The following is a 23,976-nucleotide window of genomic DNA, read 5'->3' on the forward strand; positions in this document are numbered from 1 at the left end:
AGAATGGATTCAACTAATGTCCAGGTCTATTCCGTTCACAACATATAACCACCATTGGAATTTTGAGTAAGGAGATAAGGGCGGCACGGTAGCGCAATGGTTAGCACTGCTGCTTCACAGCTCCAGGGTCCTGGGTTCGATTCCCGGCTCAAGTCACTGTCTGTGTGGAGTTTGCGCGTTCTCCTCGTGTCTGCGTGGGTTTCCTCTGGGTGCTCCGGTTTCCTCCCACAGTCCAAAGATGTGCAGGTTAGGTTGATTGACCAGGTTAAAAATTGCCCCTTAGAATCCTAAAATGCGTAGGTTAGAGGGATTAGCGGGTAAATATGTGGGGGTAGGGCCTGGGTGGGATTGTGGTCGGTGCAGACTCGATGGGGCGAATGGCCTCCTTCTGCACTGTAGGGTTTCTATGATTTCTATGAAGTACTAATTCCTAACTGTATTCCAGGTGTCTGACATTTTTCCTCTCATTCAAGTGGTAATGTGAACCCAGACAGTGTCAACACAACTGCACCATGAAGAGCACTATAAGCTCGAAAGGGTTTCACCCAGTGTCAAAAGGTGTGCACTTTTCAGCAGAAGTCATTGACTCGCAATCAGGAGGAGGGACTCCGATTAGTTCTTCCCTACCTAAGACCCAACTCTATTTCTCTATTAAGGATGCAGAGATCAAATACAGCTCAGTAAGTGCTGTTCCAGCTGAAATCAGCTAACTCAACAGACCAATCATGACAGCAAGAGACTTAGGGGTTTGCACAGCTTAATACAACACACAATGATGCATTTACCTTCAACAAGGGCATCAGGAGGGCTTCATCTCCCCAGTTTTTAGTTAATCATGCCACGCTTCTCAACTCTCTTTGCCTCACTCCAGTCCCAAGGAGCCCTGATTACAACAACTTTCTGCTATTTTGCAATGGCCCTGGTGAAACAACAGCTGAAGGGGCACTGAGAGCCATAGCTGACCTGATTGAGGTGTTCAAGATTATGAGGGGCATGGGCAGGGTGGATAGGGAGCAGCTGTTCCCCTTAGTTGATGGGTTGGTTACGAGGGGACACAAGTAAAAAATGAGGGGTGGGAGGTTTAGGGGGGATTTGAGGAAAAACCTTTTTACCCAGAGGGTGGTGACGGTCTGGAATGTGCTGCCTGGGAGGGTGGTGGAGACGGGATGCCTCACATCCTTTAAAAAGTACCTGGATGAGTACTTGGCACATCATAACATTCAAGGCCATGGGCCAAGTGCTGGCAATTGGGACAAGGTGGGCAGGTCAGGGCCTTTCATGCATCGGTGCAGACTTGATGGGCCGAAGGGCCTCTTCTGCACTGTAGTATTCTGTGATTCTGTGTAATCATCTGCTTCAGTACTATGTCTTTAAAGCACCCAGCAATGATAAAGGCTCACCCTCAACTATTGAAAATTAATTCCCCTCACGCTGAATATATAAAACATTTTTTTCGCTTCTCAAAAGAGATTCAACAGATTGCGATTGTAAAACTAGTCAATCCCATCAGAGGAATGCTAACACAGCACAGGCCTGTTACTGGAACGTTCTAATCTTCAGAATCATTCCTTAACCTCTTCCATCTTGCAAGTTAAATGGATCACTCTGATGGATAGCAAGATTCAGACTACGCCATCGTTAGACTTAGTATATTGGGCCAGGAAAACGGGGAAGAATAAAATCAAACCGGTCCATCAACACAGACTGGATGTGCACATTTTTAAAACTGTATTCCTTGATAGGATGTCAGTGCCGTTAGGAAGTCCAGCATTTATTACCCATAATGTCCTTGAATGGAGCGGTTTGCTAGGAGATCTCAGAGGACAGTTAAGAGTTAACCACATTGCTGCGGGTTGGAGTCACATGTAGTCTAGACAAGCTAAAGACGGTAGATTTCCTTCCCCAAAGGACATTAGTGAACCAGCTGGGTTTTAATCATTGATTGTAGCTTCATGGTCAACATTACTGAGATTAGCTTTCAATTCCAGATTTTATTATTTAAATTCCACCAGCTAGGGTGGGCTTTGAGCCTGTGACCTCAGAACAATAGCCTGGGCCTCTGGATGCCAATCCAGCAACATTACCAAAATGCCATCATCTTCCCCACTTGTGTGAACATTGGGGAAGGTCAGAATTAAGGGAGACTGGTAATGGTCAACAAAGTAAAACAGTGAAGTTCATTATCTTGACTCATATGTAAAAAAAAGACCATAAAGACAAGTCACTAACTGTGCCTGCTACCTCTGAAGTAATGACCAAACAAGGAATCTGCAGCTTGAAGAGAAGGCTGGAGGAGAAATTCGTCTTTCAGTCTTGATTAAAGAAAAAGTTAGTCTTAATCTACACTGGACACTGAATTTCTAGATGAATATATTGAGTTTGGAAGGACTAAAAGAAAAATGAAACACTGACATTTATATAGTATCTTTTATATGATCAGAGGACATCACAAAGCACTTTTATTGCCAATGTAATCACTGTTGCATTGTAGGAAACACAACAGCCAGTCTGTGCACAGCAAGCTCCCACAAACAGCAATGTGATAATGACCAGATAATCTCTCTTTATGAAGTTGATTGAGGGATAAATCTTGGTTAAGATACTGGAGATAACTCCGCTGCTCTGTTTGAAAGGGTGCCTTGCAGTTTCTTTACTCCCACACCCTTGGAGCAAAGGTCAGCAGAAAAATGATCAACAAAGCTTAATACGGTCCAACACTACAAATGATAAACTACCTTCAACTTTCACAGGTGAAGATTTAAGCTTAAAGCATGGGGATGTTTCAAGAATAATTTCACAAAGTAGAAGGCTCTAGGTTTAATTTCGTTTTTCCCCCCCAGTTAGTTGAATTCAGGATTTGGATTTACAATTACAAATTGAGTCCCCAAAATAGACAGAGAGGACCTAAAATCAGCCCAGGTTCCTAGTAATTCACTCTTCAGTAACTGCCGAGTTAAAAAACAGAAGGGTAGGATTGAGATCAGCTGAGAATCACCCACAGTCAGACAGCAATCACAGTCTAGGCTGACAACATGACAACTGATCACTTAGATCTGAAGTCTGCAGTGCCCAGGGAACCATATCATACCAATAAACTGTGGTTTCAGTGTAAAAAGATAGGAGAAGACACACAGTGATGAAGCATAATGAGGTATCAGTCAATAGTTTGAACACATCTATCCCATTCCAAAAACTGAGAAGACTAATTAAGGCATTGAAAAAGGATGGTTTGCATTACCCCAAGGCTTCCACGATTTCCAGTGCAGTGCACTGCCCATCAAAGATCCCTAAAAGGAAACAAAATACAGTTACCATTCCATACAGGGTGCAGACTCGCAATTTATTTCTTTACTTTGGAGATATAAATGAATTCCATCAGTTCACCCAGTGACAGTGTCATCAAAGCTTATTAATAAAGTACAAAGAACTCAGGCAATGTCCCTGCTGTGCCCACAGTAAATGGTCTGTTCTTTTCAGATGTTGTCGAGCCCATAGTGCATTCCCAGAACTTTCTAGCTTTTAAGTCAGAGAAGTGCAAGATGGAAGAGATGCTCCACACTGCAAATTACAGCCACATGATGAATTTGCATTCGGACTGTTCTCAATTAGCACAATTCCTACATTACCATTCACAGATAACCTTGGATCTGGAACATCATTATGACAACCACTGAGGTCAGGCTGTCAGTATTTTCTGAGCACTTAAAAACCCTCTTGGCATTGCACACAGTTTAACAGAAAACAGCAGAACAAAGCTACACAGTTGCTTTAATCAGCAACTACAGCATTACTGAAACCTGTTTAACAGCGCCAGGGACCCGGGTTCAATTCCCAGCTTGGGTCACTGTCTGTGCGGAGTCTGCACGTTCTCCCCATGTCTGCATGGGTTTCCTCTGGGTGCTCCAATTTCCTCCCACAGTCTGAAAGATGTGCTGGTTAGGTGCATTGACCCGAACAGGCACCGGAGTGTGGCGACTAGGGGAATTTCACAGTAAGTTCATTGCAGTGTTAATGTAAGCCTTACTTGTGACTAATAAATAAACTTTTACATAGCAAATTCTCATTATAACTGATTACACAACAGTTGACTTTGAAACCAAAATAAAAAGCATGATCAATAATTGTCAACAGGATGCTAAGTTTGTATATATGCCCACTTCCTGTCTACAAAGTTTGCAGAATAGCAGTTGAGCTCTTGTGGAGTTGTACAAAATGAGTCAAAACAAAGTGTAAACTTCAACTATATCTTTATATTTTATGTCTGCACTAGCAATGGAAACAGCCATGTAAATAAGTCACACTGTCCCGTCATTAACAGCACTGCAGCATTACGAAGGGGAGAGTCAAATTAAAACATGACATATCGACATGGGTGGCCTCCATTATAAATGCTAACACAAGAATTTATAAAGAGAAAGACCGACAGGAAGTGTAGACTCAAGATATTTTTATGTACCGATATTGTGTCACTTCATCAGAGCATGCTGGCTATTTGGTTAGGTATTCTAATTGGGCCAATCAAAAGCTAAAAGTTCAACATAACAGAGTAACCATAGAAGGACTCTGGATTATGTGGCAACGTCTATCTTCAATCTGGGCTCCCTTTCATTATTACTGTGACAATGAGAATAAAGGTCACTGCTACAATGAATCCAATCTGCTTGCTCTCCTGTGTTTGGACAATGTGCAGCCTGCAGCAGAAGCACAAAACAGAAGGGAAGAAAAATCCTTGCATCTTCAATTTAAATGTCTAACATAACCATCGACAGGACTAAGATTACAGGGTGGCACAGTAGTTAGCACTGCTGCCTCAGTGCCGGGAACCCCGGTTCGATTCCCGGCTCAGGTCACTGTGTGGAGTTTGCACGTTCGCTCCATGACTGCGTGAGTTTCCTCCGGGTGCTCCGGTTTCCTCCCCCAGTCTGAAAGACGTGCTGGTTAGGTGAACTGGCAATGCTAAATTCTCCCTCAGCGTACCCGAACAGGCGCCGGATGTGGTGACTAGTGGATTTTCGCAGTAAATGTAAATCTACTTGTGACTAATAAATAAACTTTACTTTAAGATTGCTACTTCAATGCCAGCTTTGGGTTAGGGATCACTCTGCTTTTGAAACACATCCCTCCTGTTTCAGGAATTACAGAGGCTAATCAAGAAACAGGAAGGAAAGTTATCTACTGAGAAACTGAGACTGATGAATCTTGTTTTACAGGTAGAGGAACTTTAATCTTATTAGCCTGGGTGGGATTCAAAACCTGCATGCTCATGTAAAAGAGTGCTGCAAAATCAGCTCCTCCCACATTGTTTCTGCCATGGAAGACAGTGACAGAAGAGCAGTGACTCAAAATTATTTATTTCTGGTCTTTGTGTCAGATACATTAGCCTTCACTCAGTGGTAGCAATCTCATTTGCGAGTCAGAAAGGAATGGATTCACGCCTCACTTTAGAGTCTGAGCACATAATTCCGGCCAGTACATTAGCATAGCTCTGAAGTCCCGAAAAAGAGCCATATTGGGCTTGAATCCTTAACTCTGTTTCTCTCTCCATAGATGCTGCCAGACCGGCAGAGTTTTTCCAGCATTTTCTGATTTTATTAGCAGAGCACTGAGGAAGTGCTGAAATGTCATACGTTACTGCATTTCAGATGTGATGCCAGACCAAGACTTTGGCTGTCTATTCAGCTGGACAGAATTCATCCCACCGCACTATTTGAGGGAGAGCAGGGAATCTCCTGGTGCCCTGGCCAATATTCATCCATCAATCAGCACCACAGACTGGTTGGACACTTATCTCAGTTTATGGGATACTGTTGCAGTTGTCTAAAAAGCAACAGTGACAACAATTTGCAAGTAATTTGTTGGTTCTGAAGGGATGCAAGACACCCTGAGGATACTGAAGGTGCGATATAGATGTAAATTTGTTCTTTGTTTCGTTTCTTGTCTGTATTCCGGAAGGAAGTTGGTTTGTGGTTAAAAGCTGCATCTTTTAGCAAGACATCTTTGCTTTGATAAAAGTGGACTGAATCAAGGCCAAGGCATTATTCAGGCTTGAAACCATAATTGGCTGTCTTTTTACCAAACTCAATAACCCTCTCAATTACACACTGCATAAGTGTTAACACCAGATTCTTCCATAGCTTTATTTTATATGGCATTCTTTACAAGTTGTCCTTTAGAATTTAATGCTGTGCATTGCTTGGTAACAAGTGTAAAATGTGTTTGTTAATCTGGTTTAGTGGGTTGAAAGAATTGTGCTTTTTCACTCCAATGTACTGGGTTCAAAATCCTCACCCTTGGATACAAATTCCTCCTTAGGCTCTCTCATCCAACCTCTGTACCTTACACTTGGCGACAATCCAGACTATTCCCTTCACTCTTCTACCTCTCGGTTCCCATATCAACGCAATTGGTTCAATTATTCATTACACTGTGCACATCCACACCGCTATCAGAAGATAGCATTCACTCAGGAGCACCCTCCCTCCTGGCTAATATTCATCCTTCAATCAAAAATGCCAAACATGATCTGATTATCATCTTGTTGCTTGTGGGAGCTTGCTGTGCACAAATTGGCTGACTGCTGCATTTCCTGTATTGCAGCAGTGACAACACTTCAAAGAGAACCTCATTAGCTGGGAAGTGCTTTGGGATGTGCAGAAGTTGAGGCAGGCTATATTAATGCAAGTGCTTCCTTTCTTTAAATCTCTCTCGAAACCTCTGCCCACATCTTTAGCGAAGAAGAGTGAGTGTTCGTCCATGGCTTGGTTTCAGTGATGCCAGCTGTGAAACACCTACCCCATGGAAATCAGCTGACACAAAGTCCAGAAATCTAAAGGTGCCCACAGTTGTTTGAACTTGGTTCTTTGTGTCTTCATGCCCTTGGCTGGCAAAACTCTCACAACCAGCAGCAGCAACACCAGACTTAACAAGTGCTTTCTGAATTCATCTTTAAACTCAGTGGATATTGGGTGCAACAAGTTTGTTTTCATGCTGCATGACTCATGTCATCTGTCTACACTTCCCGGTGCCTCGGAAAAGCAGCCAGCATAATTAAGGACTCCACGCACCCTGGACATTAGGTGATTGCACAAGCAATATTTAAGATGAGGGGTTATCTCACCAGAGTACACCCCTCATTTCAAAAACAGAGGAGAGATAAGTATACCACAGGATAATGTTGTGCTTCATCTCGCCACCCCAATCTTGCCCCAGGAAAGCAGTTGCTCTGCAGCGTCCTCTCCATTCTGATTTGAAATCAGGTTCTGGACTCTGCTGCCCAATCAAGAGCACTGATAGTGGAGAACTGGAGTCACAATCAGCACACACTGTACAACATATTTGACCCAGCAGCAGATCCCGCGACCCACATTTTCATGGGACTAAATCACCAATGGTTCTTTGCATGTGGCGTCATATATATTTCAGAATGGAACTGATGAAAAGGGAACTGAGCACTGGCTCACAGCTGTACACGCTGCAGTAATGCACCTTCATTTGAACTTAAGAAACAGAAATGTCTTTACTGATAAGGAAAAATGACCAGTTAGTCCAAATCAGCCTGAATTCGTAAATGAGTTCCTCCTCAGGACAACAGCTATGAAAAGTGTTAATCAAATCTGCTGCTGTCTGTGAAGAAGTGTCTGAATGCAGATGTGATGTGGAGATACCGGCGTTGGACTGGTGAAGGAGCAGCACTCCGAAAGCTCGTGATTCCAAATAAACCTGTTGGACTTTAACCTGGTGTTGTGAGACTTCTTGCTGAATGCACTTGAGCAGAAACAGATATCATCTGCTGAATTAAAAACTCTTCAAACAAAACAGGCCAATGAAATGTTTCAATCTTAGACGGCAATAATGACTGAATTCAAATCTCCTCTGAGATATATGTCAAAGATCCCAAAGCACTAGAGTCATAAAGATTTACAGCATGGAAACATGTCCTTCGGCCCAACTTGTCCATGCCAACCAGTTATCACCATTAAGCGAGTCCCAATTGCCCGCGTTTGGCCCATATCCCTCTATACCAATTTTACCCATGTAACTGTCTAAATGCTTTTTAAAAGATAAAATTGTACCGACCTCTACTACCACCTCTGGCAGCTCGTTCCAAGCACTCACCACCCTCTGTATGAAAAAACTGCCCCTCTAAACCCTTTTGCATCTCTCCCCTCTCACCTTAAACCTATGCCCTCTAGTTTTAGACTCCCCTACCTTTGGGAAAAGATGTTGATTATCTACCTTATCTATGCCTCTCATTATTTTATAGACCTCTATAAGATCACCCCTAAGCTTCCTATGTTCCAGGGAAAAAAAGTCCCAGTGTATACAGCCTCTCCTTATAACTCAAACCATCAAGTCTCGGTAGCATCCTAGTAAATCTTTTCTGCACTCTTTCTAGTGTATTAACATCCTTTCTATAATGTGATCAAAACTGTACACAGTATTCCAAGTGTGGCCTTGTCAATGTCTTGTACAATTGAGGGACTGGTGCACTATTCAAGAGTACATATTCCTCTCAGTGTGCTAGCCAACCAACAGTACTCACAACTGCTCTCAACGATTAAGTTGCAGTGACTCGCCTCCGTGCCAGAGTTAGGAAAGGGTGGGAATGGAGATATAGGCCTGGAAAGTGGCTGTTAATCTTGATTCAATTTTTAAAAATTTATCCTTTTATGGGCTGTGGGCATCATTGACAATGCCAGCATTTGTTGTCCATTCCTAACTGCTCATGAAATAAGTAGCATGTTAAGCCATTTCAGAAGACAGTTACAAATCAACCACGCTGCTGTGGGTCTGGAGTCACATGTTGGCCTGGAGTCACATGTAGGCCAGACCAAGTTAGGACTGCAGATTTCCTTCCATAAAAGACATTAGTGAACCAATTAGTTTTTACGGCAAATGATAATTTCAGGCTTACCATTACTGAGGCCAGCTTTTAGATTTATTAACTGAATTCAAATTACACCAACTGCCATGATGGGATTTGAACCCATGTTCTCAGAGCATTAGCCTGGGCCTCTGGATTACTCGTCCAGTGACATTACCACCAACATCACCATCTTCCCCCCACAGGGAAGTGCACGTTTGTGGATTTGGGCGAATGCAGTTAGCCTGCTGTTTGTACTATGATGGCACTAACAATGAGGTGCAAAACCTATCGTCTTAAAAGACAGGAATAAAAGCAAACTCTTGTGAAGTAAAATCAGGAAGTGTTGGAAACACTCAGCCAATCTGGAGCATACTTGAGAAAAGACATACTGGCACTGGAGGGGGTGCAGAGGAGATTCACCAGGTTGATTCCAGAGTTGAGAGGGTTGGCTTATGAGGAAAGACTGAATAGACTGGGACTATATTCAGTGGAATTTAAAAGAATGAGGGGGGATCTTGTAGAGACATATAAAATTATGATGGGAATAGATAAAATAGAAGCAGGGAGGTTGTTTTCAGAACTAGGTGGCATGGCCTCAAGATAAGGGGGAGCAGATTTAGAACTGAGTTGAAGTGGAACTTCTTCACCCAAAGGGTTGAGAATCTGTGGAATTCCCTGCTCAGTGAAGCAGTTGAGGCTATCTCATTGAATGTTTTTAAGGCAAGGATAGATACATTTTTGAACAAGAAAGGAATGAAGGGTTATGGCGAGTAGGCGGGTAAGTGGAGCTGAGTCCACGAAAAGATCAGCCATGATCTTACTGAATGGCGAAGCACGTTCGAGGGGCCAGATGGCCTACTCCTGCCCCTAGTTCTTGTCTTCTTATATGTGGAGAGAGAAAGACAGAGTTAATGTTTCGAGTTGAACATGGCTCTGCTTCAGAATTCTTTTAGGAATGTTGTCAAGAGGGAATCAACAAGTGTAAGAAAATGCTCACAAAAAGCAAAATTAAATCCCGACTCAATCTTTATTGACCTGGAGATACACCGAGGGAATCGGGGGAAGCTTTTTTATTTATAAACTAAGTTTCTCCCATAAACATCAATAAATGCCAGGACACACAATTTAATTGATTCATGACACTTGCAGTAAAAAATATTTGCCACATTTATCAGTGCAGAATCGAGGATCATAACCTGCAGTAAATTGCATGATGCTGCCCAAGTGAACAGACTACTGGTGCCAGTAATGCAGTATTAAAGTGCTATAAGCTCCTAGCCTTCAGAAAAGTTAACTAAATCAATAATTTTCAAATCAATATTGCATTACTGTTCTCTGCAACATTCCAGTAAAACATATTATGTGTTTTGAATTAAAATGTCCAATCCTTCCTTTGGTCTCATGCTTATGCTGGATCCAGATGCATCAAGCTCCAGTGATCAATTTTAAATGAATGATAATTTGACATGGTGACATCGATCTCATCTTCTGCCCATTTTTTTTAGATGTGAGGAAATGTGGAAAGATATAGAAGTCAAGTGAATAAATTCACTGCCTATACGTGAATTTGACAGGGAAATCACTGAATTTCTCCAAGCTAAGTGTCAAATGCATCATAATGCACACATTAAGAATCTAGCCAAACCTTCTCTGCCAAAAGTTTTTAAAAAAACATTTGGTCCAGGAAACATTTCCATTAAAACTGGATATTAAAGCATAAAACTAAAACACAATTGAGGTAATATATTTTTAATCAGTGGTATTGGGAACATTTCCATCAGAATTATGACAGTTGCAGAGGTGTCAAATGCCTCACCTTAGGTGCAACAACCCCCTTTCTCTCCAATTCTCTATGCTCTTATGAAAGTGCTTAATCCCATTCTGCATTAGGTACTGAAGTACCAAGCCCAAAGCAACCTTCAAGGGCATATTCATTGGAAGGGGGCATGGGCTAAAAGGTGGAAGACGGAATTCAATTCCAGTAAGCAAGAGTTAATCAATTTGGCTTTGGAAAAAGCAGCTTCATTACTCTGAGTGGAATAAAAGAATTAAAGATATTAAGGGATATGGGAATAGTGCAAGAAAACTGTGTTGGGGTAGACCAGTGGTTCCCAAAGGGTGCGGCGCACCACACTGGTGCAGCGAGAGAGGATGGCAAGTGTGGCGGGAAGATTCAAGGACAATCAAATAAACATTTAAACATGGTTTAAACAAGCATTGTTTTATACTTTCTGGATGTCCCATGATCATATTATAAAGTAGTTGTGTTCTATGTTATGAATCAAGCACTGCTAGGAGTTTTTTTTTGTTTTTGAATGTATTTCTTATCAATACAAAATTTGGTGTGGCGTGAGCAAATTTTTATTCCGAAAGTGCGGCCCAGTGAAAAAAGTTTAGGAACCACTGGGGTAGAAGGTCAGCCATGATTCAGTTGAATAGCAAAGCAGGCTCAAGGAGCTGAATGGTCTACTCCTGCTCCTATTTCTTATGCTTCTTTATACTAGGAATCATAGAGTGGGATTTTACAACCTCGCTCGACCCGAGACCGGAAAATCCCGTCTGAGGTCAATGGACCTTCTCATTGTCCGCCCCGATTCCCGTGGCGGGTGGGGCAGTAGAATCCCAGCAACAGACTCAGAATAAAGGGTCAACCAGTCAGGACTGAGATGAGGAGAATTTTTTTTCATTCAGTGGTTGCAAATCTTTGGAATTCTCCACCCAGAGAGATTGGATGCTCAGACTTTGAACACATTCAAAAGGGTGTTTGTTAAATGTTTGGATATTAAGGAAATCAAGAAAACTAGGATAGGACTGGACTTTAGTGAATGGTGGAACAGGCTCAAATTGAGTCTGCCCTACATCTGCTCAATTATTAGTGTTCCTATATGAAAATGTGCCGAAAATTGGGGTCACCCAATTTTCCCTCGCACATAAAGCTTAAATCCACCTGTGTCAACATTGGCTCAGTGGTAACTATCTCCCTGAATCAGAAGATTATGGATTCAATCTCAACTCCAGAGATGCAGATACAGAAGCACTGCACTGTCAGAGGTGCTATGTTTCAGACAAAACTTTAAACGGAGAAGCTCAGGTCGATACAAAAGATTGCCCAGCGCCATCCAAAAAGCAAGGGATTTCCCCTTGGTGACCTGTCCAATAAAGTATTTGGCACGTCAACCAATATCACAAAAGTAAATTTTCTGCTCATTTAATTCATTATTTGTGGGACCCAGCAAAATGAACTGTTGTATTTCCTTTGTAACAACAGTGCCTAAACCTCAAAAGTAATTCATTGGCTTTAAAAAGTGTTTTGAACATCCTGAAAATGGGAAAAGCAGTATAAATTACAAGTCCAGCTTGTTCCATTACACAAAGTCAGGTGGGATAGTAAGCTGTTGGGAGGATGTAAAGGAATATAGAGAGGTTAGCTGAGTGAGTAATATAATGGTAGGTGGCATATAATGTGGGGAAGTGTGCAGTTATCCATTTTGGAAGTAAAAATAGCAATCAATATTTTCAAATGCTGAGAGGCTGGAAAAATGGCAGAGGGGCCTGGATGTCCTTGGTACAAAAAGAGATAGATTCTCAATATTAAGGGATTATGGAGATCGAGTGGAAAGGTGAAGTTGAAACAGTTGAGTTGTGATTGTAGTAAATGGCAAACAGGCTCAAAAAGTCAAATGGTCTACATTTGCTCTTATGTTCCTACACAATGATTTATGTTTAGCAACTTTCATAATCTTTCCACATACGATCGGTCATAGAGTCATTGAATCCCTACAGTGCAGAAGGAGGCCATTCAGTCCATTGAGTCTGCACCGACCACAGTCCCACCTAGGCCCTATTATCGAAAGTTATCAGACATTGGTATTCTGATTTAAGAATTACCAAGCAAGGAGACATTACAAAAGAAAAGGTGTGCCCTTTACATTCAAAGAGGAGAGAACAGAGAATAAATATATAAGTGCAAAGAAGTTGTTTGGTTACCAGATTGGACACCCATTATTGTAAAGGACTTTGTAAGAAGTCTCACACACCAGGTTAAAGTCCAAAAGATTTATTTGTAATCACAAGCTTTCAGAGCGCTGTTTAACCTGGCGTTGTGAGACTTCTTACTGTGCCCATCCCACTCCAACGCCAGCACCTCCACATCACGCAAGAACTTCGCATTTCGTACGGGGATCATAGTTGTCATTCTTTAAAGAGCCAGGATGCTGTAAGGCTGCACAGGGAGGGCAGAGTGAGACATCCCCGGCCCACAGACTGAGGCAGAGCCCCGGCTTCAGGGAGTGCCTGCTACCGTTACCAGGGTGACAGGGGCCAGGGGGCCAGACGGCCCTCCCCCACCCTCATCCCTCCATCTGCAACCTCTCCTCCTCCAAGAATACACTGGGCTCTTTGAATCTCCTCCCTCCGTTCCCGGCCCTACCTTTGGCGAGGTCCTTAGCCGCCCCGTCCTGCTGCCCGCTCACAAACTCCTCCACCAGCCCCGCCACCCTCATGTCGGCCGCCATCTTCCAACTGTCCAGCGCGCAGGCGCGGGGCCGAGCCACGGGACCAGAATCCACTTCATCACGTGACCAAAACCTTAAAAACATAAAAATAAACATTGAAAAACCATCTTTAATGCTGCAAATCCCATTTCCCTCCTGATCGGAAACAAAAACAGCAACTTTTAATCAAAAGTGGAAAGTAAGAGTTGTTTTTCTATCAATAATTCCTTAATAGCTCAGTAGTCAGTGCAGAATCGAAGGGCCGAATGGCCTCCTATTGTCCTGTCGGAATTCTATTCCCAGCGGGAAGGTCAAAAGGTTGAACTAACTCTTATGCACGGATGTTTTCTGGTTAAAACTCATTCTTGTTGTCGCTTTTTTGTTAATGTCCGCCCCTTTACCAAAAGCCTTAGCAACGGCAAGCATTAGGTTGCTAAGAGGGGGAGGGGAGACCGCGCAGGCGCGGCGATGCATGCGTGCGTCAGGTGCGGTGACGTGAGTCGGCGTTACCCGGCATGCACCGGACGGGGCAGCAGTCGGCGCAGGCGCGCTGGGCGGGGCGGGAATCGGCGCAGGCGCGCTGGGCGGGGCTGGAATCGGCGCAGGCGCGCTGGGCGAGACAGAGCGACGGTCGCTCAGGTGTCCAGGTGGGGAGGCAGGTTGTCGAGTCCCGGGCTGGGGCACAGTCTCCGAACAGGCAGTGAAGTGAAGCGGGGGTGGAGACAGAGAGAGGGAAATATACAATAGACATATCCGGACAGCGGCAACTTACTCTTAATGAGATTGGAAGAGTAGGATCTCACTCACTGACCGAGATGAAAAGCTTGGTGAAGCGGTGAGGGCTGTCGGTGCAGTGGGCTCAGTAAAGTGAGTGAGGGCCGAGTGGTTGCCCCTGGTGACGGCTGGGACCGGGGGGAGCAGTGGCTTCCGCACTGCGTCTCAGCTTGGGGGCCGCCGGGGGAGGGGGGGGAAGAGGTGGACACTTCGCTCCAAACTTTGCAGACACGGGTGTTGTTTTCCTCCTTCAGTTTTCCTGAATTTTTTTTTGGCTGTTGGGTGGGGAACTTCCAAAAAAAAAATAGTCAATGAAGGGCTTCAGGGGTCTTGCAGCGAGTTTCTGCCAGACTTCAGGTGGGTTTGCTGCAAGTGGGTGAGGCGTACCTGGACCGAGGGCATCATTGATGGGAGGCTGCGTGGGGACCCAACGCCGGCAACAGCAACAGCAGCAACATCATCGCTCAGGGAGACGGGGTGGCAATGGCAGAAAAACAGGTAAGGCAGCAGAAGATCGCAAAATGATTATAGTATACAGTAATCAGGGCTGGCAGACTTACCAGGTGAATGACATCGGATGTTGTTCTTTCTTTTGATCATGTTAGTTCTGGCTATGGAGTTTTTTTTCCATTGTGCATGTGTTTTACTGATTATAGTTATAATTGCAATCGACTGGATCTAAATGATACTTTATTGACTTAATTAAAAGACTATATTTAAAATTGTTATCTAGCTGCTTTTGGAAACTACTTGTTGGTGTTCCTTTCGTTAGTAATTAGATGGGCTTACTATTTATTAAAATAAAAGCAAAATATTGTGGATACTGGTAATTTAAAATTAAAAAATGCTGGAAAAACTCAGTCAGTCTGGTAGCATCTGGGCAGAACAAAACAGTTAATGCTTCGAGGCTGTATGACTCTTCAGAGAATGTTATTTATTAACATTAGATTATGCCCGTGACTGCAATGATATCCTGACATTCATCATGTGTTGTCATTTCCTTGAGGGTGAGGGGTTGAGGTTTTATTATCGCCATTCAGATTTGGCAGCCAGTTTAAGTGAGATAGATGAGTTAAATTACTTTCCTTCAGGTTTTTTTCCCCCTTTGCATTCTTCTTCCCCACACAAAGAGCTTTATTTATTTTTGTTTCCAAAGGTTTGTTTTGCTTTCTGGAGGTGGAGGTAAGTTATGTTTCCAGGTAGGCAGGGAGACGAGTGCACAGGTTTTGCAATAGCAGTAAATATGCTATCGGAAAGCTTTATCTCTTGTGTGCACTCAATCTTTGTTGCACAGCCTGACTGATTTCCAAAAGAATCGTCTCCCTAAAATAGTCGCATTCAAATAAGAAAAGTCCTTGAATTTTTTTTGGTGGACAAGTGAAGGTTTTTAATGCCCTCACTGATGAGGATTAAAATTTTCAGCTAGGAGCTGAAATATGATATTCTGTTTGCATGGAGATAAATTTAACACCAGTCTTGTTCACTAAAACATATCGTTTAGCTCTCTTTATTCAAATGAGAAACGAATCTATTGCTTTATTAACCAAAGTACTTAAATAATTCTTTGTTTTGGCTAGCTGGGTGGCTGACATTTGTGTGAACCTACTTTTTAGGACAGATTATCATAGACTGGCATAAGTGGATGGGCTTTCAGTATTAACACTTGAATCTGCTTCTCCTTTCCCAACAGATGAACCTTACCCAGGTCCCCTTGATTAAGAAAAATTTTTTCGTGTGTAAATTCTCTTCCTGAGAGAACAATGGAGGCTGAGTCATTGAATCTATTTTAGGCAGTTAGACAGATTTTTGATAGATAAGGGTTATGGGCAGACAGATGGGTAAGTGGAATTGAGACCACAGAATGGTAGGCCCTAATCTTATTAAATAGTGAAGCAGGCTCGATGGGCCAAATGGCCTACTGTGTTCATTGATCTATGATTTTAGTCTGGAATAAGATTCAGATTTTGCACTGTGAATATTAGGAATTTACGATTCGCCAAACTGAAGTATTTCAGTTTTACAGTTTATTAGTCACAAGTGGACTTACATTGACACTGCAATGAAGTTACTGTGAAAACCCCCAGTCCCACAATCCGGCAACTATTGAGGGAGAATTGAGTATGGCCAATGCACCTAACCAACATGTCTTTCCTTTTCCCTGCAGTGGAGGACAAACTGTTCTCTTATAGGGACAGACCCCACTTATTTGTTGCCCCCACAGCTAAATTAATAGTCAACTAAAATGTTCCTCCAAGACAGTTAATAGGAGCAACAACATTAAGTTGCCGAAGAAAATTCAGCAAATTTTCCTTGGCCCAGGTTCTTTGCTTTGTTGAAGAAAACAGAGGAGTGGGACTAGGTGAATTGCTCTTATAAAGAGCCAGCATAGACAAGGCAAACTGAATGGCCTCCATCTGTACCATAACTTCTGATTCAATGAATTCCAACATGCATGGTAGAATCCCAAAATCCAACAGCACAAAAAGAGGCCATTCAGTCTACTGAAACAGCCAGCCTTTTGTAAGAACAATTCAGATGGTCCTACTGTCTCCATTGTTTCACCTTGTAAGCATTTATCTAATTCCCTTTTGAAGGCTCACGTTGAATGAATCTGTATGCAGATTTGTTTTGAACTTAGTGCTGAATGTGGATTTCTTTAGCATATTGCTTATTAAGTCTTTTTGTAATTGGGTCAGGTGCAGCTGTTTACATTTTTTTGAGAAATCTTCATTTGTAAGGTTTATCTTTTCCCCTCTTGCAAAAATACATCCTTCAAGCAATGTCCCTTGCTCCTATTTATCCTGACACATTGGGTAAAATCTCGAGCTTAGCCAATAATTAAAATGATTACAGCAACAAAGAGGAACATGCAGCTTTCTACATTGCATGACCTACAGAAGCAATTGTATTGGGAGCAGGTTTCTTAATCCAGTGATTTTAGTGTACAAATGTTTTGTGTAATTTCCACCACATAAATAAACCAAGAGCTTTCCTGTGGTCTAACGGATCAACCCTGGTTTAGCAATCAACTCGAAACCTTGGTGTATTGGGACACTGTCCCATAGTGAGCACCACATTCATGACAAATGGTGTACAACTTAATTTCTGTGTGATTCTTCTCAGGATTATTGCAAAATGCTGCAGTTGCAGTTGTGTGTGGTTTGAGACCGACAGGATATATCTCTTCTATTTGGTGAAGCTATAGCATATTTACAAACATGTATCATAGTGTTCCAAACATGTATACAAGCTGGAGGCACTCAACAGTATTTGTGCAGATGATAGTCATGCAAGCTATTTTATTGATGGACTGCATTAATTATAGCTGAAATACTATAATTGTACAGTTTAGCCTTGAGACAAATGCAAGACTTTGTTTTGCAGGAAAACTAGAACCAAAGGGCACAACCTCAGGCTAAAGGGACGATCCTTTAAAACGGAGATGTGGAGGAATTTCTTCAGCCAGAGAGTGGTGAATCTGTGGAACTCTTTGCCACAGAAGGCTGTGGAAGGGAGGTCATTGAGTGTCTTTAAAGACAGAGATAGATAGGTTCTTGATTAATAAGAGGATCAGGGGTTATGGGGAAATTGCAGGAGAATGGGGATGAGAAAAATATCAGCCATGATTGAATGGCAGAGCAGACTCGATGGGCTGAGTGGCCTAATTCTGCTCTTGCGTCTTATGGTCTAAGTCAGGGTATATATATATATATATATATATATGCAAAAATGGTCTTCAACCCTTGGTAATAAACCATTTCTATCAGGTTCTTATTAAAGTGCCACATAATGAATTCATCTGTGTATTTTTGTACACTTTGAAAGGTCATCAGTTTACCAAATGCCACTATACCTGCAAATCCAAATTTATTTACACAAAAGGCTTTCACTCTTCAGTTGCTTGATGGTCTGAAGTGCTGACCCAGACGCGATAGACTGATTTACAGCCTTCTGTGCTGTAAATGTCTATGGATCTGTGATCCAGTTGTCTGAAATTCTCTTCCTTCAGTTCCCCGCGTTGCTACTTTTCTTGCTTTTAAGCATTTTAAAGCCGTATTTAAAAAGTATTTTTGTCTGTGATGATCCATTCCTGTCGCTCATGTTTTTTCTCACGTACAGTGCTTTTTGTTTAATGTAAGTTGTTGATTTCCTGTCCATTACTTGAAAGCAAAATCAATGATCCATCTGTCTTTTGAACAGTTGTGTAAGAGTGTCCATTCAGAATTAACTTGGAGCATGTTGGTGCAGCTTTTGAAACATGTCATGTCATTTGTTTCTGAATACTTTTGGTATTACACCAGCAGGGGAAGAGTAAATAGTGATGGTTTGGTCACTCATCCTTATGATTAATGTATGAGAAAGAGAAATTAGAGGAAGGAAGGTGGAGGAAATTGAGAAAGCTCTATTTTTGTTTAAATGGGCCATACAGAAGTTTAGAACTTCTCTGTACCTAAAATCAATATATATATCCACAGTATTGGAAATTCAATTTGATCCCATAACTGTTAACCCAAATACTTTGGAGCAGTTGTGCACAGGGCGGCAAGGTGGCATAGTGGTCAGGAACCTGGGTTCGATTCCCAGCCTGGGTGACCGTGTGGAGTTTGCATGTTCTCCCCGTGTCTGCGTGGGTTTCCTCCGGGTGCTCCGGTTTCCTCCCACAATCCAAAAGACATGCTGATAGGGATCTTGGCCATGCTACATTCTCCCTCAGTGTACCCGAACAGGCGCTGGAATGTAGCGACTAGGGGATTTTCACAGTAACTTCATTGCAGTGTTAATGTAAGCCTACTTGTGACAATAAATGAACAAAATGTTGCAACCAAGTACAGGAGCTGGGTCTTGTGCTGGGATCACAGGGAACACAGGAAGGAGAATATGTAAAGTTGTTCAATATTTTTCTGATCTATACAATAGCAATAACACATTTATTTTATCTGAAGTTTTTGGTGGAAGAGCTTTTGTCTATATAATGCGTTTGGGATGGCCCAAAGCACTTGAGAAGGTGATCTAAAAGTATCTGCCTTCCAGCTAATTTGGGATTTCTGATCAATATTATTATGTGAAATTATGCCATAGATGTTGTGCATCTGACGAATATTTGCCAGTTTGTAAATGGCAGAGAGTGGCTTGCATATTATCCTCAGAACAGACCTTTGAAACTATTTTGATTCCCTCTGGTATTTCGATGTACTCAAAAAGTGGAACTGTTTTACAGTTGCACCTGACATAAGCTATCCCTAACACTTGCTGAAGTATGTGATAACATGCCATTCCTTTGTATATTGTCCAAGCAGCCTTCCTCCATTTGCAAGTCTTGACAGTGGTATGGCAGTGGTGGTGATTATAGTGAGCTATTAAATGCAAGAGTTCCAAGTATCTGCTGTAATAGTGTTCTACCAACGCATAAAATCATCTGGTATTTTACCCCACCAGCTCCTGATGTGCAATTGGACCTGGTGACTCTACTGCATTATCAGAGCTGCAAATTTAGTAATGTGAATCCACTGGTGACACACATTTTCAACATTGATGTATTGTAGATTCTGACCGTGTTTTTAAAGAATTAAAATTTTGAAATGGCAGTTATAGAGACCGAGGGCACCATTCTCTAAGCTCCACTGGTAACCATTAATTATAGGTTTGTAATCTAAAATATTAACTTTTGACTTGTGGAATTCTGTGTGTCTTTGTAGCTGTCCATTGATGCAAACGTCTTGTCAGTAGTTGCTGACTGAGAATTGTTCTGAAGTTTTTGGCTGTTATTAACTTCATCACTGTAAGGAACATTAGAGTATGCCATTCAGCCCTTCAAACCTGCATCACAATTCAATACAATCATGGCTGATCTGGTTGTGGTCTCAGCTCCACTTTCCTGACTGCCCCATAACCCCATTATCAATCAAAGATTTATCTGACACTGTCTTGAATAAATTCAACGACCCATGGCACAAGTCAAGAGTGTGACAAAATACACTCCAGTTGCCTGGGTGACTGCAGCTCCATCAACACTCAAGAAATTCAACACCATCCAGGACGAGCATTCTGTTTGATTGAGACCCCCCCCCCCAGCACCGTAAACATTCACCCTGTTCATCACTGATGCACATTGGCAGCAGTGGGTACCATTCATAAGATGCACTGCAGGAATTCACCAAGGTTTCTTCAACAGCATCTTCTAAACATGTGACCTCTACCACCTAGAAGGATAAGGGCAGTAGATGCATAGAAACACCATCAGCTGGAGGTTCCCCTTCAAGTCACTCGCCATCCTGACTGGACAATATATCGCCATTCTTTCACTGCCCCTGGGTCAAAATACTGGAGCTCGCTTCCTAACAGTACTGCGGGTGTACCTACAGCACATGGTGGTTCAAGAAGGCAGTTTACCAACACCATCTCAAGGGCAATTAGGGATGGGCAATAAATGCTGGCCTAGCCAGTGATGCCCACATCCTGAGAAAAAATTTGGAAAAAAAATTGAAACAAGGTTTCCATTACTACTCTCTGTCAGCAAACCCTGTTGGGAAATGTTGTGCAGGACTCAGTCAAGGGTGAACATAATATTGGAAAAGAAACGGAAAATATTTTTCTCAAGCCCTTTGATATTAACTATCTATTGAGATTCCAGATACATTATTTCTGATAAGAAATAATATAATGTATGGAATTTACCATTCACCTTTGCTGGGCAGCATTGGAGAGTCTGACAGATTGGACGGGGAGTAGTAGCACTTCAGCTGTGCTGATGGGGCCATTTTGTATCTGGATGGTGTTGATAAAGGTTCTCCGCTAGGAAGTTGTGCACTGTATATGTGTGCACTTGCTCAGAATGGAGTGCTTATGACACATATGGGACTCTGATCAATTGAGTTACCATTGACAGGAAACTGAATTGGCACAGCCACACAAATACCGTGGCTACAAGCAGGTCAGAGACTGGGAATTCTGCGACAAGTAACTCACCCGCTGGCTCCCCAAAGCCTGTGTCTACCATCCACAAGATGCAAGTATGGAGTGTGATGGAATACTGTCTGCTTGCCTGCACGAGTGTAGCTCTAACAACATTCAAGATGCTCAGCACCATCCAGGACAAAGCAGTACGCCTCATTGAAACACCATTCAACATTTATTAAGCATTCATTCTCTCCACCATCGACACACAGTACAACAGTGAGTACCATCTGCAAGCTTATATTTCCACGGGATCTTTTACATTCCCTTGAAAAGCAGATTTAACGTCTCATCCAAAGCATTGAAATTATTTTTTTTCAAAAGCAACTGTGCTAAAACTTTGTTTCTTGGAATTTTAATTACGTTTATTCTAAAACCGATTTAGATACTTCTCAGTGACCAGTCATTTGTCTCTCCTTAGATGAAAGATTTGTCTTTAAATATATCTTTAGACTTGCAATTTAGGGAATCTAAGATGAGGCACAGTGGTTAGCGCTGCTGCCTCACAGTTCCAGTGATCCGGGTTAAATTACAGCCTTGGGTGTCTGTGTGGAGTTTGCACGTTCTCCCCGTGTCTGCGTGGGTTTCCTCTGGATGCTCCAGTTTCCTCCCACAGTCCAAAGATGTGCAGGTCAGATGGATTTGCCATGCAAAATTGCCCCTTAGTGTTCCAAGATGTATAGATTAGATGAATGTTAAGTGTGTGGGATTACAGGGATAGGGCAAGGAAGACGGCCTGGGTAAGATACTCTGACAGAGTCGTTGCAGACTCAATAGGCCAAATGGCCCCTTTTGCACTGTAGGAATTCTATGATATTTCTGATTCACACTGAATCTGTTCTGTCCAACATGTCTTTATTGCTGCCTCTTTCTCTGATAAGAGATGTATTGAAGAGAGAAATCTCCTGATTATTATTGTCGCCAGAGTACAATCAGTAAAATTGCTCTTCAGCCAGTGTATTTTGTTTTTTTGTGATCATGTTCTTTGTCCCATCTCTATTATTGTCATTGACAGATCTGTAATCTTGGTATTATGCAGTCTGGATGATCAGAACCCTTTATTGTACTTGCTGAATATTTTTCAGACCATTTAATAGAGAAATGCACAGCTCCGCCAGATGAAGTGGCAATGCTAATAACAATGTAAATGATATATGGTTGGGAGTACCATAATTTCTGCTCCACAAATAGGCTAACCTGATAACTTGTGAGTTATGGTCTCAGATATCCACAGCCCCTTGTCTTTTCCTTATACTGCAGGTTATGTGAGCTGTTGGTGTAAACTCAATGTTAAATCAGAGCTGCCTCATATATTGAGATGGAGGAATTGTTCTCTGATATTGCTTCTCTTGTTTCCCCAACACAATATCTTTTCACATCTGGCACTTGGTTTCATGTCAACCTAGGCCATTGGGTTGGAACACTCCCTTCTCTGCTGTCTAAGTGAGTTATCTACAGTGAATTTGGCCAGTCTCAATTCAGTCAGTAGGTAGGTCTCAGGGGCCTTAGACTGCAAGCTGCACATAAATTGGCATTGGTGTGGAAAAATGTTTGAGAACAATTTTTCCAAGGATTTAGGCCCTAAACCGATTGCAGAGTGAGGGACATGTTGAGCACTTGCATGTTTATTTTATTGCTGCAGATTCAATGCTGACATGAGCCGTAGAGGATCAGGAGTAGATCAATCAGCCATTCAAGGCTTGTTGTTCCATTTTAGATGCTGGCTGATCACCTACTGATTCTCTTTGTTCCATATCCCTTGAAACATTCCAACATAGTTTAATTGGTCTGTCTTGAAATTTTCAATTGACCCAGCATCCATCGCTTTTCAGGTGACTGGTGGTACTCCGAGTAATTAATACTCCAGATATGATCTCGCGACTGCTCTGTATAACTGAAGCATGAGCTCCCGACCTTTGCGTTCTATTCCCCTCAGGAGAAATGATGACATTCTATCAGCTTTCCTAATTACTTGCTGTACCTCTATACTAGCCTTATATTATTCATACACAAAGACACCAGAAATTCCTCTGCAAATCAGAGCTCTGCAATCTCTCACCATTTAGATAATATGCTTCTCTTTTATTCTCTCTGCCAGCGAACTGCAGCAATTAGGGATAGGCAATTAATGCTGGCCTGGCCGGTGACGCCCACATCCCATGAATGAATAAAAAAATATATAGGATGTCCCCTCAACCTTCTAAACTGAAGGGAATACAATCCAAGTTTATGTAATCTGTCCCACAATTTGACCCTTTACCATTGGTATTCTGTTGAATCTGCACTGTTTCATAAGAACATAAGAACTAGGAGCAGGAGTAGACCATCTGGCCCCTCGAGCCTGCCCCGCCATTCAGTAGGTTCATGGCTGATCTATTCGGGGACTCGGCTCCACTTACCCGCCCGCTCACCATAACCCTTAATTCCTTTCTTGTTCAAAAATTTATCTATCCTTGCCTTAAAAACATTCAATGAGATAGCCTCAACTGCTTCACTGAGCAGGGAATTCCACAGATTCTCAACCCTTTGGGTGAAGAAGTTCCTCTTCAACTCAGTTCTAAATCTGCTCCCCCTTACCTTGAGGCCATGCCCCTTAGTTCTAGTTTCACCCGTCCGTGGAAACAACCTCCCTGCTTCTATCTTATCCATTCCCTTCGTAATCTTTTATGTTTCTATAAGATCTCCCCTCGTTCTTCTGAATTCCAATGAGTATAGTCTCAGTCTACTCAGTCTCTCCTCATAAGCCAACCCTCTCAACTCCGTAATCAACCGAGTGAATCTCCTCTGCATCCCCTCCAGTGCCTGTATATCCTTTCTCAAGTAAGGAGACCAAAACTGTACCCAGTACTCCAGGTGTGGCCAAAGCAATACCTTATCCAGCTGCAACAT

At 42.4% G+C, this 23,976-nt stretch overlaps 2 protein-coding genes across 3 annotated transcripts in view; one reads left to right on the forward strand and one right to left on the reverse strand.

Moving 5' to 3' along the window:
- mms19 (MMS19 homolog, cytosolic iron-sulfur assembly component) overlaps positions 1 to 13,453 on the reverse strand; it is a 90,169-nt gene extending 76,716 nt beyond the window's left edge. Inside the window, exons 1-2 of one of the 2 annotated variants that reach the window (XM_078223080.1) lie at positions 13,296 to 13,453; positions 3,239 to 3,287 (exon numbers count right to left, since the gene is read on the reverse strand). In XM_078223080.1, the coding sequence (XP_078079206.1) occupies positions 3,239 to 3,287; positions 13,296 to 13,380 (134 nt within the window). In that variant the 5' untranslated portion in view covers positions 13,381 to 13,453. The remainder of the gene's footprint in view (positions 1 to 3,238; positions 3,288 to 13,295) is intronic. The other variant, XM_078223081.1, reaches the window with a different exon arrangement.
- Positions 13,454 to 13,932: 479 nt separating this feature from the next.
- ubtd1b (ubiquitin domain containing 1b) overlaps positions 13,933 to 23,976 on the forward strand; it is an 81,938-nt gene continuing 71,894 nt past the window's right edge. Inside the window, exon 1 of the mRNA XM_078223105.1 lies at positions 13,933 to 14,631. Coding sequence (XP_078079231.1) covers positions 14,541 to 14,631 — 91 coding nt within the window. The 5' untranslated portion in view covers positions 13,933 to 14,540. The remainder of the gene's footprint in view (positions 14,632 to 23,976) is intronic.

The sequence above is a fragment of the Mustelus asterias genome, chromosome 11 (assembly GCF_964213995.1).
Source record: "Mustelus asterias chromosome 11, sMusAst1.hap1.1, whole genome shotgun sequence".
Taxonomy (NCBI): Eukaryota; Metazoa; Chordata; class Chondrichthyes; order Carcharhiniformes; family Triakidae; genus Mustelus; species Mustelus asterias.